The 17,273-nt window shown below is 39.9% G+C and overlaps 3 protein-coding genes across 7 annotated transcripts in view; 2 read left to right on the top strand and 1 right to left on the bottom strand.

The window, feature by feature from the left end:
• TRIM23 (tripartite motif containing 23) overlaps window positions 1-1,249 on the bottom strand; it is a 62,788-nt gene extending 61,539 nt beyond the window's left edge. Inside the window, exon 1 of the mRNA XM_043979389.1 lies at window positions 993-1,249. Coding sequence (XP_043835324.1) covers window positions 993-1,136 — 144 coding nt within the window. The 5' untranslated portion in view covers window positions 1,137-1,249. The remainder of the gene's footprint in view (window positions 1-992) is intronic.
• Window positions 1,250-1,719: 470 nt separating this feature from the next.
• Window positions 1,720-17,273, top strand: part of TRAPPC13 (trafficking protein particle complex subunit 13) — a 40,465-nt gene continuing 24,911 nt past the window's right edge. For all 5 annotated transcript variants that reach the window (XM_043979395.1, XM_043979394.1, XM_043979393.1 and 2 more), the window contains exons 1-3: window positions 1,720-1,859; window positions 13,260-13,328; window positions 14,526-14,625. In XM_043979395.1, coding sequence (XP_043835330.1) covers window positions 1,814-1,859; window positions 13,260-13,328; window positions 14,526-14,625 — 215 coding nt within the window. In that variant the 5' untranslated portion in view covers window positions 1,720-1,813. The remainder of the gene's footprint in view (window positions 1,860-13,259; window positions 13,329-14,525; window positions 14,626-17,273) is intronic.
• On the top strand, window positions 1,732-6,874 carry SHLD3 (shieldin complex subunit 3). The gene is made up of 2 exons (XM_043979398.1): window positions 1,732-1,859; window positions 5,879-6,874. Exon 2 carries the CDS (start codon window positions 6,020-6,022, stop codon window positions 6,770-6,772), a length of 753 nt encoding a protein of 250 aa, XP_043835333.1. The 5' UTR covers window positions 1,732-1,859; window positions 5,879-6,019; the 3' UTR covers window positions 6,773-6,874.

Below are 17,273 nucleotides of genomic sequence, written 5' to 3'. Positions count from 1 at the left end.
AGAACAATCCATAAGGACTAAGATACTACGGAGATATATACCCTATTTGAGTTTTTTAAACGTTAGCTAACACTGCCTGGCATCATGACGAGAATATTAGTGCTGTGGTCAAAAGAAATGCACTCCCAAACCAGCTCTAATACCTATATTCTCCTTAGGCAACTCATTTCCATCACCTGTCCACACCTCAGTTTCCTCATCTGTGAAAAATATTTTGAACAGGATCAAGGTTTCTTAACCTAAGGGCCTGAACTTAAAAAAAAATGTTTAACAATAATCGTTTACTTTGACTAGGTTCCTTATGTAATAGTATGTATTTTATTTTATGCATTAAAAACATTATGCTGAGAAAGGGTTCACTGGCTTCCCCAGACTATCCTAGGGGCCCAGGACACGGAAAAAGGTTGAAGAAACCCCTTGGACTAAAGGCTCTCCAAAGTCTCTTGCGGCTCTGAGGCTCCCCAGGATGCAGTATCCGTAAGGAGGGCACGGGCCCCACGAGAGAAACCTTCACTAAGTGCTTTTTCCGAAATAAAGTGTAAGAAATTTAATGATGAGGGTCCCTGGAAAGGGCGAGAAGGGTGCCAATCAGTGTCCAGTGCAGTCCAAGGATGCACGGAGGGGGAGGGGGAGGAAGGAAGGGGGAGGAGGGAAGGGGGGGAGGAGAAGGAACCGGAGAAGAGGGAGGGGAAGCTTCTCACTGTCCAGGGCAGCCCAAGGATACAGGGATGGGGAGGGAGAAGAGGGCGAGGGAAAGAGGGGGTGAGGGACGGGAAAACATCCAGGCGGGGTAGGCTGATGCAGGGCTCTCCAGAGTCGCCCAGGCACCGGAGGCTGTGGGAGAGGGCACTAAGAGAAGCCCCTCGACGCCGCAGCGACCCCCAGGCCCTGCCCGGGGCGACCCCGGAGCGGTCTTCCGTCGCCCAAGGGGAAGGGGGCAGAAAGATGACGACAGAGGGGGCAAAAAAAGACGGGGGCTGACGACGTCTCACCTTCACGGCGGTGGGGCCCCGGGCGCCGTGCTTGCTGCTCTCGATGCCGGCTCCGGGCTTGTTTACAACCAGGGCCGCCATCGCAGCAGCGCCGCTGCCGCAGCCAACGGAGGGGCGGGAAAAGATCCGCCTCCACTTACGCATCGGGCTGCACAGGCGCAATGAGGCGGCCACGAGAGGCGAGGGAGGAGAGGACCGAGAAGGGGCAGCTCCGCCCAGCCCGCCGTGGCGGGGGAACGACACACAGGGGCGTTGTGTCGGCGGGGCTCTGCGCAAGCGCACATTTGACGTTAAAGGACGAGCAAGGACCCTGAGGGATCTCCGGCCTTTAGGCTTCAGCTGAGGTTGCGTTTCCTGTTTCTCTTACTTAGGTCCCAGGATGCAGCGCGGCACCGACTAGACTACAAATCCCGGCATGCTGTTTGATTTTTTTTTAACGCTCTGGAATCCCGGCTTGCTGGCCTCTTTAATGATAAGACAGCGCTACGCTGTCACCAACCAGTGCTTAGAAACCGCCCTTTGCAAAATTATACAGTTTAGTGGTGGGTGGGGAGGAGAATGTGGATGGAGGAAGCCGTTGGGTTTGTGTGTTGCTTCTCGCGGTGGTAGAGGAGGACAACCAGGTATTTCTTTGCGTATAAAGCAAACCGCGGAGCTCGCGGGGAGGAGGGGCGTGGTTGGGAGTGACGTTAGGCGTCGCCGGCAGAAGACAACGAATTCCCGCGCGCCTTCCTGTTTTCTTCCGGGGAGATTGTGGAGAGGGCGTTCCTTGATGAACCTCGGCAGCCTCCGTTGCCGGTAGCTCTAAGGTTCCGGTGGAGATGGAGGTGAACCCACCAAAACAGGAGCATTTACTCGCGCTAAAAGGTAAAAAAAAAAAAACCCAAAGTTGCCGAGCCCTGTCATAGATTTTGCGCCTCCTTTTCCCCCCCTTTCCTTCCATCCTCTGGATACCTTTTTCAGCCATCGCGGCGAACGAGGCTGTCTCCCTCCCTCTGGCCCCTAGGATGGCCTAGAGCTCGACTCCCTGCTGTCCAGTGGAGCGGGGACCCGCCCCCCCTCCTGGCCATTGCCGTCCTAGAGACCCCGGGGTCCCGCCGGCCCCCGCCCGAGCCAAAGCACCGGCAGCCTCTGGTGCTTCAGAAACGAGCGCTCCCTTCTTCCTCGTTCATTGGGCAGATGTTCCTCCTAAAAATAACCTTAGTAGCCACTCGGTGTTATCGAAAGTTCCTGCTCCTAAGGGTAAACGTGCACAAAGTTACAAAATAAGTCCCAAATTTATTTCACTGATTCGTTAAATTTATTAGGCTATAATTAATCGTGTTAAATGTGACCAAAATGGGGGCAGCTAGGTGGCGCAGTGGATAAAGCACCGGCCCTGGATTCAGTAGGGCATGAGTTCAAATGCGACCTCAGACACTTGACACTAGCTTTGTGACCCTGGGCAAGTCACTTAACTCTCATTGCCCCGCAAGGGAAAGAAAAATGAAACGCTGTGGAGGGGAGGGGGGGGGAGAAATAAAAATTGAAACTCAAAATTACAAATAAAAATTTTTATTATTTAAAAATAAATAATTTTTTTTTAAAAACCCGCTAATTTAAAATTGTGTAGATAATTGTTATTGGGAGCCGTGTGGAGATAGAAACTACCCCCCCCAATTAATATATACTCATTGAGAATTTATTTTCTCTTTGGAAGACCAAAAATAAAGCATTTTAATCTGGACGGCCCATATTTCATCGATCGCCCATTACTACGTACAACTTGATGTTTGCTATGTGCTACTAATTAATTTTCAGTAGAGCATGCACTTTGCACTTTAGTGTGATCATTTTTATCGATCCACACTTTCTTCTTGGCACCACTTTTTGAGATATCATTTGATTTTGAGTGTCATTTTGATTACAGTCTGTACAAAAACTAAAGCATTGATGGACAAATGTTTCGATCCCGCCTGTAATTTCCTCCTTAACAGTCCCTGGTTCTAACCATTCACAGTAGTAGATGTAGAACTAGAAGGGACCTCAGAGGCTAGAGTCCAACCCCATTAATTAAAATAGACCTAGTTTTTGTAGCTGTCAGAATTTAAGTGGAGGAGCAGTATCTTCAGTATTCATTCCTTTACCGCAACAGAGAGTGCAGTTTTCCCGTGTCCTCCTTTCGGCAGGAGCTGCGGCTCCAGTATCCGACTGCCCAGCCACACTCTGGCCTGTGGCTCTGCACTGATCCATGGTCTTCCTCGACTGGCGGAAGCCTACTACTAGCCTTTATGCTGGAAACTTTGCACAGCTGTTAAAGATTTCTTGCAAATTAACTTTTTTCTCAAACATAGCTAAATCTTTATAGATTAAAGAGCTCTATTCTCTGGTTTCTCCAATTCCCATTCTTTTGTTTCTGCCTCAGAGACTTGAACAAATCTTGACAAATTGTACTCAGTTTTGACACCCCTGAGCAGCTCAGGTAAAAGTTATGGAAGAGAGCGTTACAATTTACAAATTCGTGAATTTTCTTTAACTAAATTAAATGTTTTCATCTTAGTTTTCTTATTTGTATTTTATTAAAGATAATGTTGGACTTCTGATAAAATATATACATGTATACACATACTCTTTCTCTCTTCCACTTTTCTCCCTCTGCCACCTTCCTCTCTCTCTTCCCTTCTCCCCACCAGAAGAAGTAAAATACCAGGAAACAAAGTGACAGCTTTTAGAAGTACAGTGTTACTCAAGGAAATGTTTGTCTCTGTGTCATAGAACTGCAAATGATCAAGAAAACAATGTGATCTTAATTCCTGAATATTATATCCCATACTCAAATACATAATGATTTTCACATTTCACAGTCATAGATATTTGAAAGTTTTAGGGTGACAAATTCATGAGTTGTCAAAAATTGAATTGACACAAACAGATCCAAAGGATAATCATTTTACTAATGAAAATTCAATAACTGGTTCTTCTGGCCACGTTAATAATTGGTTCAAATGAAGCCTGAGACTTAAAGAAGCTGACATGTGTAGGCTAGTTAGTGGTCCCTAAATACCTCCATATTGGATAGGTTACCATAAGATACTGGCCCCATCCTCCTGTATGGTAGCATTGTGAATCTGGCCGAACCATGATCTACCAACCAGAACACCCCTACATTGTAAGCTCTACTTATGGATATGACATGGGGCTGTTGGGTACTTAATGGCTCTAAAAAGAGAGAATCCTATATCCCTATTCCAGACTGAATATTTTGACAACTGTTTTTTGTGGTTGTTTTTTGTGGGGTTTTTTGATGGGGCAATTGGTGTTAAGTGACTTGCCCAGGTCACACAGCTAGTAAGTGTCAAGTGTCTGAGGCCAGATTTGAACTCAGGTCCTCCTGAATCCCAGGGCCAGTGCTTTATTCACTGCACTACCTAGCTGTCTCCATTGACAACTCTATTTCTTTTCTTTTCTTTCTTTCTTTTTTTTTTTTGCAGGGCAATGAGGGTTAAGTGACTTGCCCAGGTTCACACAGCTAGTAAGTGTCAAGTGTCTGAGGCCAGATTTGAACTCAAGTTCTCCTGAATCCAAGGCCAGTGCTTTTTTATTCACTATGCCACCTAGCTGCCCTGACAACTCTATTTCAATGTAATTAGTTTCCTTTGTAATCCTTTACATTTTATTCTTTGCTTTTAAAAGTAATATTTTGAGAAGGGGTCAATAGGTTTCACCGATTTGCCAATGTAGATATTGACACAAAATATGTTAATTCCCTCTTCTTAAATAATTAGACTGAACCAAGTTACCTGGTAAAAATTCTGTAATAAAACCATTAATAGGTTTTAGCACAGTTAAAATGCAGTGTCCAGTCAGAGCACTTCTATCTAGTGCTTAATGTTTGTTACTGAGAATAGCAGAAATATATTTGACAGAAATTATGAAAAAAACTAATATTTGTTCAGAGGCAGCTAGGTGGATAGAGCACTGGGCCTAGAGTCAGGAAGACCTGAGTTCAAATGCTGCCTGGGACTGGCTGTGTGACCCTGGGCAAGTCACTTAACCTCTGTTTACCTTAAACCACTGCAGAAGGAAATGGCAAACTATTCCAGTATGTATACCAAGAAAACCCCAGGGATAGCATGGTCCACAAAAAGTCAGACATGATCAGACAACAATATTTGCTTCAATACGTTTTTACGTTTAAAGTATAAAAAAGTTCTTGTAAATAAAAATTATAGCACAGTCTCCATTTTTCCTTCTTTTGATGTGAATCTCTTAAACTTTGCAAATGTTAAAACCATATTTTTCTTTAGATCTACATGAGACTAATATTTAGGAATCACAAATTTGTTTTTTGTCTAAGTTATAATCTTTTAAAACCACAGTGTAAGAGTATTTTACTGTGTACTTCTAAATGATTAATATTTAACACAATAAAAAGTACACAATTAGAATCTCATAGCATCATAAAGCTTCATAGTTCATTTTTAAAACTTCCCCCTCATTTTCTCAATGAGGGAAATAAGATAGAGATAGAATAACTTGTTCAAGACTACACAGCTTATCCATAGGAAAGCTGTGATTAAAATCCCAGGAATTCTGACTCCCATCAGAGTTTTCTGCTGCATTGGAATGTAGCCATTTGGATGTAACAATTCTGTTTGAATTATTTGCTGTTTTAAATGTTTTCTTTATCTCCAGATAAATATAAAACTAAATTTCAAAAACCTTTTTTATTTAAAATTTTACATGTCATTTTTACAAAGTTTTCTAACCCTTTTAAAGTTTATAATCACCAGTGGATACTCTAGCAAAATATAACGTACACAGGTTCATTTTTATCCTATTTCTATGTAACCTGTTTTAGTAGAGATACCCAGTGTATCTTACTCTTTGTAATACTTCTACTTTAGGTCCTGTTTCTTCCTTCTCATCAGTGCAGAATGTGGAAAGAAAGACAAGAAAGTATTATAACTATGAATTTAAGTTCTAGCACTGAGGATCTTGACAAAGAAATGTTGCGTCTCCATTATTAGTATCTGGACTTGTGCAGAATGGGTACAGAGGTAGTATTATACTATCGACCATGTGAAAGTGACCCTACATTCTTATACAAAGTTGCAGAAGAAGCTATTAATGAATTTCCTACTCGTCCACTATTGAGATTTATACCTTGGTTTCCAAATGATGTAATAAAACTTCCTCTTAAACCTAAAAAACTACCACCAATTATTTCTGGTGAGGCAGCTAAAGAAATGGACCAGCACTTTACCATTTCAGACCATCACGGGAAAGCTCAGAATTATGATTGTACAGTGGGCCTTCTGGAGTTTCAACCAAATTTGGAACAGAGGAAGTGTTTAACTCGGGCACAAACATTGGCTGAACAGATTAACTGTGGAAATCCAAACGAACAAACCAAAAAATCCAAACGGCAATTGAAAAGATCTTGGAGTGTTTCAGTTTCCAGGAATTTTCCAGAAAAGGTTTTGCCTTTATCTAAAGAATTACAACAGAATTTAGAAAAATTAAAGCTACATTCATTATATAGAGCAAGATGGACAATAGAACATTCTGTTTTTAACAACCAAACTCTGGAAGATATTTGGATAAAATTGAATCGACTTATCAGGCATAATGAACTTCCATTTTGTAATGCTACAATTCAGAGACATGTTAGCCAAATATGGGTATTTTGTGACATTTTGTACTGTGAACATGTATGTAATCTCCTTAAAGGAAGATTAGGTCTTAAGGGGAAAATGAATTTATTTGTACATAAATATGGAGTGATTTTTAGTATGTAATAGAGATGATTTTTTTAGCAGAGAATTAAATTTGTGTTCTCTGTGAGGAATGCACTGAAATATAGATGATAAATAAATTTTGGAATTTATTTTTAACTTTGATGCAAAGTGTTTTCTTTTAAATTGTGGTTTTTCCACATTGGTGGTTTGTAAATTTCATTACATTTTGTGGGAAATAATTTCATCATATGCCCAGATCAGAGTGCAATTTTTTAATTTGAGTTTTGCTTATCAGGGAAGCCAAGAACTTTGGGCTCTTGTGAATATCTCCTCTTGAGAGAGAAAAAGATTCTAAGTCATTTTCCCTTAATTTCTGTTTTGAAGTCCTTGCAAGGCTGAATTCATCATTCCAGAACCTCTGAATGTCAAAACTAAATTCAGCATTGAATAATGGATAAGGAACTAGGCTTGAAGCCAGGAAAATATGGGGTCAAAGTCCTTCCCTCCTCTGAACTTCCCTGTTGCTATAGAAGGTACCTCTATTATCCCAGTTACCTGGGCTTGAAACCTCAGTGTTATACTCAGCTCCTCACTTTGACTTAACCTATGCATCCAGTTCATTGCCAAGTCTTGGCATTTCTTTCTTCACAACATCTCTCCACTCATACAACCATCATTTGGCACAAACTCTAATCATCTCTCACTTGGACCTCTGCAATAGCCTAGCAGGTTGCTCTGCCTCAAATCTTGTTCCCCCTTCAATGCATCTTCCACTCATTTTTTCTAAAGTTTGCCTGACTCTGTGTTAGTCCTCAGCTCAGTAAGCCGCAGTAGCTTTTTGTTACTTTGCAAATCAAATATAAAGTATTCTGCCATTTAAGAATGTTCATAACTTGCCCCCTTCCTCCCACCTTTCTAGGCTTCTTACACTTTCGTCCTCATCAACACATTTGACAATATGGCAACATTGCTAACTTAGCTGCTCCTCATAAGATACACTCCATCTCCTGTCACTGCTAAAATGAACACTATAAAGTAGATTATTTCTAATGTATGTGTCTAATATGGACATGCTTTCTTTGTCTTTAAACTGTTTTTGACTGTTTATTCAGCAACAACATTGTCAAGTTAACTTGTTCAGTTAACTGAAATGATCACAGAAAATGAGATACTCTGATTAATCAAAATTTAATCATTTATACCTGTCATTGCACACGTGGCAAATCTGGTCATTTTACTATCCTAGAATCCACAAGATGTTTTTCCTGATTAGAGATCTTTTAAGCTACTAAATTAGATACCATCCCATATGCACCTCTTTGAAAGAAGAAAGTATTTTTAGTTTGAAAATGAAAAAAGCCAATTGTCAACTCTGTATTGCCTCAGTAAGACAAGTTTTGGTTTTTATCACTTTTATATGAGAAATTCTATTTTCAGCTTGACAGTCTTTTTTCTCATGAAACTGCAGAATAAAGTTTTTAGGACAAATTCAAATCTGTGCCTTGCGAGACTTTGATAATACAGAAAGCAAGGTGGTGAAAGAATGCTAGATTTGAAAATGAGGGAACTGCAGTTCAGATCTTGATTCTGCTCTTTATTGCCTTTGTAACCTTAGACATGTTTAACCTTTCTGGGCCTTGGTTTATCTTATCTGTAAACCAAGAGACTTAGACTAGATGACCTCTAAGACCCTGACCTGCTCTAAATCTGATACAGTGATCCTCCCTGTCATAGTTTCAGTAGTCTGAAATTATAGGCAAATGAGTAAATATAAAATCTTGCATGATATTTTCATATTGCCAATGTGAAACTAAACTAGAGATTTTAATTCCTGCAGCTTTTTGAAAAATATTTTTATTTCATTAAATATTTCCCAATTACACGTAAAAATTTTAACATTTTATTTTTAAGATTAAATTTTTGAAATTTTTATTTTTAAAATTTTGAGTTCTAAATTCTCTCCCACCTGTCCCTTTCCCACCCTCTGAGAAAGCAAACAATGATATCAACTGTACATGTGGAATTTGCAAAATGTATTTCCATATTAGCCATTTGGCAGAGAAACACACTTTGGGGCAGCTAGGGGGTACAGTGGATAAAGCACTGGCCCTGGAGGACCTGAGTTCAAATCCAGTCTCAGACACTTGACACTAGCTGTGTGACCCTGGGCAAGTTACTTAACCCCAATTGCCTCACCAAAAAAAAAAAAGAAAGAAAGAAACACACTTTAAAAAGTATGCTTCAATCCTTGCAGCTTGTTTTTATTATTGGAGGAAAGGGGAGGAATCAAGTGACACCCTCCCTTCACCCCAAGTCAGAGCAATTGGCTTATGCCTCTGCATTCTACCACATACAAGTCCATACTCTTAGCAGTAGCTCGGGAGGGTAGATAGATGGTGGTAATAAAAAAAAATTATTAAATCCCACTACAATTTCCAAAGAAAAGCTTTCATAGATACACTTGATATCGATTTGGACCTAATTAATCAAATATAGTAAAGAAGCACACAAAGTGATTAGCAAAAACAGTATTGTTATCTCACAACCCAGTTCTCTGTGGAACTTGCCTATATTTAATCTTTTTTTTTTTTAAGCAACAAACATTTATTTTATTTTTTCCAGTTACATGTAAGGGTAGTTTTCAACATTCATTTTCATAAAATTTGGAGTTCCACATTTTTCTCCCTCCCTCCCTTTCCTCCCCTCTCCACAAGATCACAACCAGGTTATATATGTACAATCCACAAGTGTTCTTTTTATCTGTTCTTTCTGTGGGAGTGCATAGTAAGCTTCCTCATTAGTTCCTTGGGATTGTGTTGGATCATTGCATTGATGAGAATAGTTAAGTCATTCACAATCACTCATTGAACAATACTGCTGTCACTATGCACAATGTCCTCCCAGCTCTACTAACTTCACTATACATTGATGTTCATTAGTCTTTCCAGGTTTTTCTGGGATCATCCTTTTTGTCATTTCATATAGCACAGCTTCTTCCATCATTCCTCAATTGATGGACCTGCCCTTGATTCTCAATTCTTAGCCTCCACCAAGAGTTGCTATAAATATTTTTTGTACAATTTTTCCCCCTTTTCTCTTTTTCATGATTACTATTGTTAACTGTTTCCCTTCCATCCTATTCCCTTCCCCATGATATTTATTCTATTATCCATCTTCTTTCATCCTATCACTCTTCAAAAAGGATTTGCTTCTGTCTGTCCCCTCCCCCACCCTGCCCTTCCTTCTTTTGCCCCTCTCTCTTTATCCCCTTCCCCTCCTATTTTCCTGCAGGGTTAGAGAGATTACTCTACCCTATTGAGTGTGTACATTATTCCCTCCTTGAGCCAATTCTGCTGAGATTGAGGTCTTGGAGCCAATTCTGATGAGTGTTAGGCTCATTTAATGCCCAGATTAAATAGATTACTCCACCCAGTTGGGTGTATCTGTTAGTCCCTCCTTGAGGCAACTCTGATGAGTTTAAGGTCTTTGAGCCTTTTCTGATGAGTGTAAAATTCATTTACTACCCTGCTCCTCTCCCATCTCTTCCCCCACTCCATAAGCCTTTTCCTGTTTCTTTCATGTAGGATTTCACCTCTGCCCTTCCCCCTCCCCCAGTGCATTCCCCTGACCCCTCAATTTAACCCTAAAGATGTCATCATGGGGCAGCTAGGTGACACAGTGGACAAAGCATCACCCCTGGACCCAGGGGGATCCCAACCAAAACCCAGCCTCAGACACAAGACAGTCACCCACTGTATGACCCCAGCCATGTCCCCCAACTCCAATTTTTTATAGTTCTCTAGGATCTTGTATTTGAAAGTCAAATTTGCCATTCAGTTCAGGTCTTTTCATCACAAATATCTGAAAGTCTTCTTTTTCATTAAAGTCCCATTTTTTTCCTCTGAAAGATTACACTGAGTTTTGCTGGGTAGGTGATTCTTGGTTGTAATCCCAATTCCTTTGCCCTCTGGACTATCATATTCCATGCCCTCTGGTCCTTTAATGTAGAAGCTGCTAGATCTTGTGCTATCCTGACTGGGGCTCCACAGTACTTGAATTCTTTCTTTTTGGCAGCTTGCAATATTTTCTCCTTGACCTGAGAGCTCTGGAATTTGGCTATAATATTCCCAGGAGTTTTCCTTTTGGGATCTCTTTCTGGAGGTGATCGGTGGATTCTTTCAATTTCTATTTTAGCTGCTTCTTCTAGAATTTCAGGGCAATTTTCCCTGAGAATGTCTTGGAAGATGATGTCTAAGCTCTTTCCTTGATCATGGTTTTCAGGTAGACCAATAATTTTCAAATTATCTCTCCTGGACCTATTTTCCAGGGCAGCAGTTTTTCCCAGAGGATATTTCACATTGCCCTCTATTTTTTTTATTCATTTGGATTTGCTTTATTGTGTCTTGGTTTCTCATAAAGTCACTGGCTTCCATTTTTACACTGGCGCTTCAGCTGATTCAGAGGCTCTGGGGGTCTCCCTCTCTAGTGAGTCCTTCCTGGGACTGGATCTGTGTCAGGGTGACTGTGGGGTTGGACTCGACTCCTGTATCAGCACAGCAGTTCCCTCCTTCTGACCTTCCAAGGCGTTCTTGGTTAGAAGATGATTTCAGCACATTCTTCTGTGAGTTTTGCTGCTCCAGGCATTTTCCTATGGCGTTATTTGGATGTTTTTTGGAGCGATCATGTCATAAGTTCAAGAGCTCACTGCCTTTTCTCCGCCATCTTGGCTCCGCCCCAGAAGTCCTATGTTTAATCTTACTGACCCTACTATGGGTAGCAGACTAGAACATATATATTCACAAAGTTATTGCCCTTTAGTGACCTAGAGTATAAAACGACTGAAAACCTTTTTCTTCTTGTGTTCCTATGTCATATTGATACTACAGAAAAAAACACAACATATTTAAGATTTTTAACATTTCTAGTTTTTCCAAATTTTTTTTCAAGCTTTTTAATCTATTTTTAAAATTAGATTTGAAGTAGCTTTCTAGTAGCAGTGTGTCTCTTTCATCTCCTTTGATATGGACAGGTTTCCCTGCATTATTTAGGATATGAGGGAGATCTTTATTAAAAGCTAAGGGGGACTATTTCAGGCATGAGGGAATATATGAACAGATTTCTAACACAGTGTAGTCTTGGGGTTTTTTTGGTTTTTGTTTTTAGGAAAAAGGACTAAGCTGCTTTTTACTAAACATTTTAGTCAATTTTTTAAGAATAATAGCTGGCATTCATATAGGGCTTTAAGATTTACAATACTTTTTCTCTCTACAATAGCTTCCTTAAGTTAATAAACCTCATTTTATAGATAAGGAAACTGAGGCTCTAGGAGAGTTAGTGATGAGTTGAGCATTTTTTCCACTATAATATTCTACCTTCAGCATATTATTCTTCTGCCATCTGGGTATGGACTGATCCAAAAATGATGTAACAAAATCCCTGACTCAGAAGGTACCTAAGGGGTCATTTAAGTCTGACCTCTATCTGAAAAAGAGCTGTCTCTTAAACATCCTGACAACTGATTATCCTGCTCCCCACATGAAGACCTCTATGGATGGAGATCTGACTCCTTCCTAAGGTCATTCATTCCACTTTTGGACAATTCTAATCATTAGGAATTCTTTTCCTTAAACTGAGCTTAAATCAACCTTTGCATCTTCAATCTACTGTTCCGTCCTCTGTTTTATGAGACCAAGAAGAGCATATATTCCACATGTTCTTCAAATTCTTGAAAAAAATTATTTTAAAAAGGGGAAAAAAATAAAACTATTATATCCTCCATTAAGTCTTCTTTTATCCATGACAAATACTTCTATTTACGTCAAACTGTCTTCAAATGACATGGTTTTCTAGCCTCTTGGCCATGCTGGTCTCCTCCCTCTGGGTACTCTACAGTCTGTCAATCTCTTAACAAAAATGGTATCAACCAGAACTCAACACAGGACCATAGATGTGATCTGTATAGTAGAACCATCACTGCTATATCTGTTGTTTTGGACACCGTACTTATATTAATGAACTCTTAAGATTGTAACTTGCATCCCACCTGTAAATATTTTTCACACATATTGTTGTCTAACCATACCTCCATTATCCTATGCATTTGATTTTTTAAAATCCAAGTTTAAGTAATTTACATCTATTGTATATATGTGTATGTATATAAAATCTATTAAATTTTATGATTAATGTATAAAAAGTTTTAGCATGATTATAATGTATAACCTATAACAGATTGTTTTCTGGCCTTGGGAGGGGGGGAGAAAAATTTGGAACTCGAAAAAAATCATAAATAAAATTTTTTAAAAGAGAAAAAAAATCAAATCTATTCAATTTCATCTTAATAGGCCAAGTTCATTATTATACCCTTTTGAAATGTCTTTAGATTGTTACTGTTATTCAAGAGTTCACCATTCATTAAGAAGTTTTCACTAGATTAGGTCTGAGGTTAAACATCAGTCACTTTACTTGGAAACATTGGCCCGTGTTGTTAACAACCTTGTCAATTTTTCTTTTTCCTTCTTTTTTTTTTTCTTTTCTAAATTTACAGTGATGAGGTTGACCAAGCCTACTTTATTCACCAATATTCCAGTAACATGTGAAGATAGAGACTTACCAGGTATGCCACAACATGTTTATGCATGTTACTCTATCCTTTCCATGCTTAAAGAAATTGGCATTTAGGGGTTTTGTGCTTGGATCCTCATTGAAACATAAACCCAGGGGGCAGCTAGATGGTGCAGTGGATAGAGAACAGGCCCTGGAGTCGGGAGGACCTGAGTTCAAATCCGGCCTCAGACACTTAACACTTACTAGCTGTGTGACCCTAGGCAAGTCGCTTGACCCCAATTGCCTCACCAAAAAAAAAAAAAAGAAAAGAAACATAAACCCAGGCTCTGTTTTAGTTGCCTAGATATTTCAGCTTCTTCCTCCTCATCACCAACAGCTCCTAGACGTGACTTGGATTTTAGTTTAAGTGCATGTGTATTCACATTTTATAATAGTTAAAAATAAAATTATTTCTCCTCAAGCATTCCAAATTAAAGGCTTTGAAAAAATTTAGAACACTCCTTATGGGGCACCACTGGGTTTACGATATGGTGTCATAAATATATGGTACTCTGCGTTAGAAATTACTTCATTTAGAAAAATATCCAGTCTCTAAGTACAGAGCTTTTAAAAGATATTTTGAGTTATGTTAGAGATTAAAAATGAGAATGCCTAAATGTAGATTGTAGGAGGAAATTATCACTTAACTTCCTCTAATCCTATAACGATCTTTGCTCCCAGTACATTTTGACACATTCAGGTTAATTCATCCTGAATACATTTGTAACCAAACTTGTTTTTTTAAATGTCACTTTTCTAAAAGTCTATAGTTATATATGAGCGTTAGTGCCAAAACAGGGAATGGACTCATAGATATCATGCTCATAAATAAATAGAGCTCAGTGTAATAGTAGCATAGTAATGTGAATCTTAAATATTAATGTGATTATATATTACATAATGTGTTTATATATTACATAGGAAAGCATTTTATTTCTTTAGTTGGAGTAATAGCCTATCACAACTGAATCCTTTAGCAGTCCTTTGGGCTAAACCCCTTATTTTGCAGATAAGGTAATTGAGGCCTAAAATGCACATGACTTGTCTCTTGTCCCATATGGAAAGTAGTCTCTTCTATGAGTAATATTTAAAGGTATGCAAAACGCATTGGTAAATTTCCTATCAGAGATAATCCTGCCTTAGTCTCATCTTTGAATTAAATTTGTGCATATAGCAGGTGTTAGAAATATATTTTATATTGCTACAGGCGATCTCTTTAATCAGCTCATGAAAGATGATCCTTCCACTGTAAATGGTGCAGAAACTTTGATGCTTGGAGAAATGTTGACCTTGCCTCAGAACTTTGGGTAAGAGTTAAATTTTCAGATAGAGCATAAGTGAGCCCTAGTTTGTGAGTTTTGCCAACTATTCTATTCTTCTTGCTTCTGTTCCCTAATAATACTATGAGCTAGCATCTTTTAGGACCGAATTGTTTGTCAACAGATTTCTATCCCAAGGATTCACCAGTATGCATTCACTGGTACCCACCTGTAATCTAGGACCTGGGATAATTAACCACATGAAAACTCTACTCTGTAGGCCCTCTGACATTGTAAAAGCTAAAAGCAGTAATTATTAAACTAGGTAAACATGGTCTTAATCTGAAAGGAACTCACATTCATAGGCAGGATTTATACATTAAAATAAGCAAATAGCATTATAATGTAGTATGTAGCATATGCCAATGAAAAGGTAAAACGGGTGCTATGGGAAGGTCAGACCACATTAAAAAATACTTTTGGTCTGGGAAATATTTTGCAGCACTAATTTAGATTTATAGAATGTGATGATGATATAGTACCTCTGGATATATGATATATAATTTTTTTTAAAAATCTGTCATTTCATTGGTTGTAGATAGTACCCTGAGATAGATTACAACCCCTCTCTAACTTAGGAAATACTCTTCATGAATAACCATGGTCTCCAAATATGGGACTCACTTTTAAAGATGAGCCTCACTAAACCTAGCTAAGCTGGCCCTATATGTTTGACAGTAAACATACAGTGTAGCCCTGAAATTTTTATCAGAGCCTTTCCAGCTTTATAGATCCTGCTCAAGATTTCCTGTGCTCAAGGAGCCTTCGGAATCCAGAGTTACAGGCATTTCAAACTCAGCATGTCCAAAACAGCTTATCTTTTCCCCCAAACCTTCCCTTCTTCCTGACTTTCCTCTAACTGTCAAAGGCATCATCAGTCACCAAGGCTTACAACCTCAGGGTCATCTTCATCTCTTCATTCAAATTCATTTCACATTTCCAATATTTTGTCAAATCTGGTCATTTCTATCTTTAGATCTCTCCTATACATTCCCCTTTCTCCACTTACACAGCTGTCACCACAGACCAGGCTCTAGACCATTTTAGTAGCCTTCTAATTGTTTTTCCTGCCAAACTGGCCTCCTTTATTCCCTCCCCTCTCCAATCTATTCTCCGCTCAGCTGCCAGAATGATTATCCTAAAGTGCAGGTCTGACCATGCCACCTTCTCAGTGACCTCCAATGGCTTCCTTTTTCTTCTAGTATCAAATGTAAAAGTCCAGTTCTGGTTTTTAGAGCTCTTTATGGTCTAGCTCTTTTCTGCCTTTCTAGTCTTCAGTGACAAGTTGTGTCACCTGGCATTCATTAAGCCCCTCCTTTGTGCCAGGTACTGTGCTAAGCACTGAGGAGATGAAGAAAGGCAAAGAACCACCCCTGCTCTGAAGAAGCTCATGTTCTAATAGAGGCAGCGTGCAAAAAACCAGATAGGATGAGGAAAGGCTTCCTGCAGAGTGTGCCATTTTTTACAGAGACTCAGATCCAGGAGGCAGAAAGGTAGAGCCATCTAAGATAGCCAGTAAAAATGCCTGGAGAGGAGTAGCTAGTTGGCACAATGGATAAAGCACCAGCCCTGGATTCAGGAGGACCTGAGTTCAAATCCAGCCTCAGACACTTGACCGTTACTAGCTATATGACCCTGGGCAAGTCACTTATCCCTCATTGCACTGCAAAAAAAAAAAAATGCCTGGAGTCAGGAACTCAGATGTCATATTAGAGGAACAGCAAGGAGGCCATATCTCTGGACTGCAGAGTTCATGGGAAGCAGGGAAACAGCAAGGAAGAGGACAGGATTTGAAGGGCTTTAAGAGCCAAAGAGAGGGTTTTATATTGATCCCAAAGGTAGTAGAGAGCCACTGGAGCAGACTGACAAGGGAGGTGACATGGTTAGACTTTGGCTTTAGGAAGATCAGTTTGGCAGCCAAGTGGAGGGTGAACTGGAGTGAGGAGACGCTCGAGGCAAAGAAACTAGCCAGAAGTCTCTCTCAGTAGTAGCCCAGGCATGAAGCAATGAAGGCCTGTACCAGGGTCTTGGCCTTTGTTAGCTGAGAGAAATAGGAGACATAAAGGCGAAATGTTGTGAAGGTAGGACCTGGCAACAGATTGGGGAGTGAGAGAGTGTAAGGAATTGAGGATAAAACCAAAGTTGCAAGGCTGGCTGGCTGTGGATGGTGGTACCCGCAACCATAAAAGGAAAGTTAGGAAGAGGGAGTTGCAGTGGAAAGATATTGAGTTCAGTTTTGGACATGTTTAAGATACCTGTGATACTATCCATTAGGCAGCTGGAGATTTGAAGTCAGGAAAAGATTAGAACTTGAGAGAGATCTGAGAACCAGCAGCATAGGGATGATCATTGAATCCATGGGAGCTGATGAGGTCACCAAGCTGAAATAGTCTAGAGGGAGAAGAAGAGAAAGCCCAGGACAGAGCCTTGGCAGAGGCCCACGGTTAGTGGTGTGACCTGGATGAAGATCCAGCAAAGGAGACTGAGGAGAAGCACTTAGGCAGGTGGGTGGAAAACCAGGAGAAAACAATCATGAAAACCTAGAGAGAACAGAATTTGAAGAAAAGAGGTCAGTTGACAGTATCAAAGGCTACAAAAAGGTCAGGAAGGCTGAAGGTTGATAAAAGGCCTTTATA

This window comes from Dromiciops gliroides, chromosome 1 (genome assembly GCF_019393635.1).
Source record: "Dromiciops gliroides isolate mDroGli1 chromosome 1, mDroGli1.pri, whole genome shotgun sequence".
Taxonomy (NCBI): domain Eukaryota; kingdom Metazoa; phylum Chordata; class Mammalia; order Microbiotheria; family Microbiotheriidae; genus Dromiciops; species Dromiciops gliroides.
This window is presented reverse-complemented; position numbering and strand designations above follow the sequence as displayed.